Below are 1579 nucleotides of genomic sequence, written 5' to 3' on the forward strand. Positions count from 1 at the left end.
ATATATATATATATATATATATATATATATATATAATATATCTATTATCAACTTTCTATATAGATAGATACATGTATGTATAAAGAATTTATATATATATATACTATATATATATATATATATATATATATATTTCATACCACTATATTATTTGTATAGTTATATGGCTGTCTTCATCAAGAATGTGGTAGGAAACTTTTTAATGTAATAACAATCATCATCATTTATGCTTATTGAAAAGTAAGAATTTTATTTCAAAGCATTTATTTTTTTAAATAAAAATATTTTACTATTACAAAACTGCCTCATGGCATTTTTTACTTCTGTATTTCTAAAAGTATAAATGAAAGGGTTCAAAAAAGGTGTCAGAACAGTGTAAATTATTTCTACCATCTTATCAAAGGAGAAAGTGGTGGGAGGCCTTGCATACTCAAATATGCATGGAACAAATACCAGAAACACAACTGTGATATGGGAACTACAAGTGGAGAGGGCTTTGCGTCTTCCTTCTCTGCTGTATGTCCTCAGGTTATATAGGATCACCCCATAAGACACAAGTAAGAGGGAGAAAATTAAAATACAAATGAAGCCACTATTGGCTAAGACCATAAATCGAATGTTATGTGTATCAGTACAGGCCAGTTCCAGTAGAGGATAAAAGTCACAGACAAAGTGATTGATTACATTGGGGCCACAGAATGGTAATGGTAAAACAAAAGCCATTTGGATGATAGCGTGCAAGAATCCCCCTACCCAGGCCACTCCTAGAAATAATAAGCATACTTGCTTGCTCATGATGTTTACATAATGCAGAGGTTTGCAGATGGCTACATAGCGGTCATATGCCATGGCTGTGAGGACAATCACTTCAACACAACCAAAAAAATGTCCTGCAAAGACCTGAATCATGCATCCCTCAAAGGAGATGGTTTTCTTCTTAGACAAAGAGTCTACTATGATTTTGGGAACAATGGCTGATGAGAAACATGCATCTAAGAAAGAAAGAAATGTCAAGAAGAAGTACATAGGGGAAGCAAAGAGTGAGGGGGTGCTAGTGATGGTCAATACAATAAACAGGTTTCCCCCAAGAGTTACTAGGTAAAACAATAAAGACATGATGAATATGACTTTCTGAATACTTTGATTTTGTGTCAGTCCCAGGAGAATGAACTCAGTCACATGGCTTTGATTTTTCATGATTTTGACATGGAGGTCTGTGTCTTATTGAATATGAAGGATCTGAAAACAAGACATTAAATGGGATCTTTTCAGTGTAGATTATAATACTAAGAAAATAAACTGACATTAAAATCTATTATGCTACAAGATCATTCTCAATGTTCCTTTGGTTTTGGTGCCATACATGAGCAATTGTACAAGGTGAATATTGTTAGTTATTACCAGAGGAATAGGAATTATTCAAATGTCTAGCAAACTCTTTCAGATATCACATATATTCAAAGCACTAGTTTCACATTTTTAGTTGGATGGACAGTAAAGTAGGATCTAGATTCACCACAAGCAGAGAAGCTTATCTACATAAGAGGTTTTAAGAGAACGTGGAAATGGTGATGTGCAA

The 1579-nt window shown here is 33.3% G+C and overlaps 1 protein-coding gene across 1 annotated transcript; it reads right to left on the reverse strand.

The window, feature by feature from the left end:
* Nucleotides 1-249: 249 nt before the first annotated feature.
* Nucleotides 250-1197, reverse strand: LOC141519656 (olfactory receptor 4C15-like). The gene has a single exon (XM_074231833.1). The coding sequence runs from the start codon at nucleotides 1195-1197 to the stop codon at nucleotides 250-252; it is 948 nt and encodes a 315-aa protein (XP_074087934.1).
* Between the last annotated feature and the right edge of the window lie 382 nt (nucleotides 1198-1579).

This window comes from Macrotis lagotis, chromosome 3, assembly GCF_037893015.1.
Source record: "Macrotis lagotis isolate mMagLag1 chromosome 3, bilby.v1.9.chrom.fasta, whole genome shotgun sequence".
Classification (NCBI taxonomy): Eukaryota; Metazoa; Chordata; class Mammalia; order Peramelemorphia; family Peramelidae; genus Macrotis; species Macrotis lagotis.

Bases quoted from the DNA above. Each gene is read 5' to 3' on its own strand.
- LOC141519656 (XM_074231833.1), bottom strand. From the start codon at position 1,197: ATGAAAAATCAAAGCCATGTGACTGAGTTCATTCTCCTGGGACTGACA.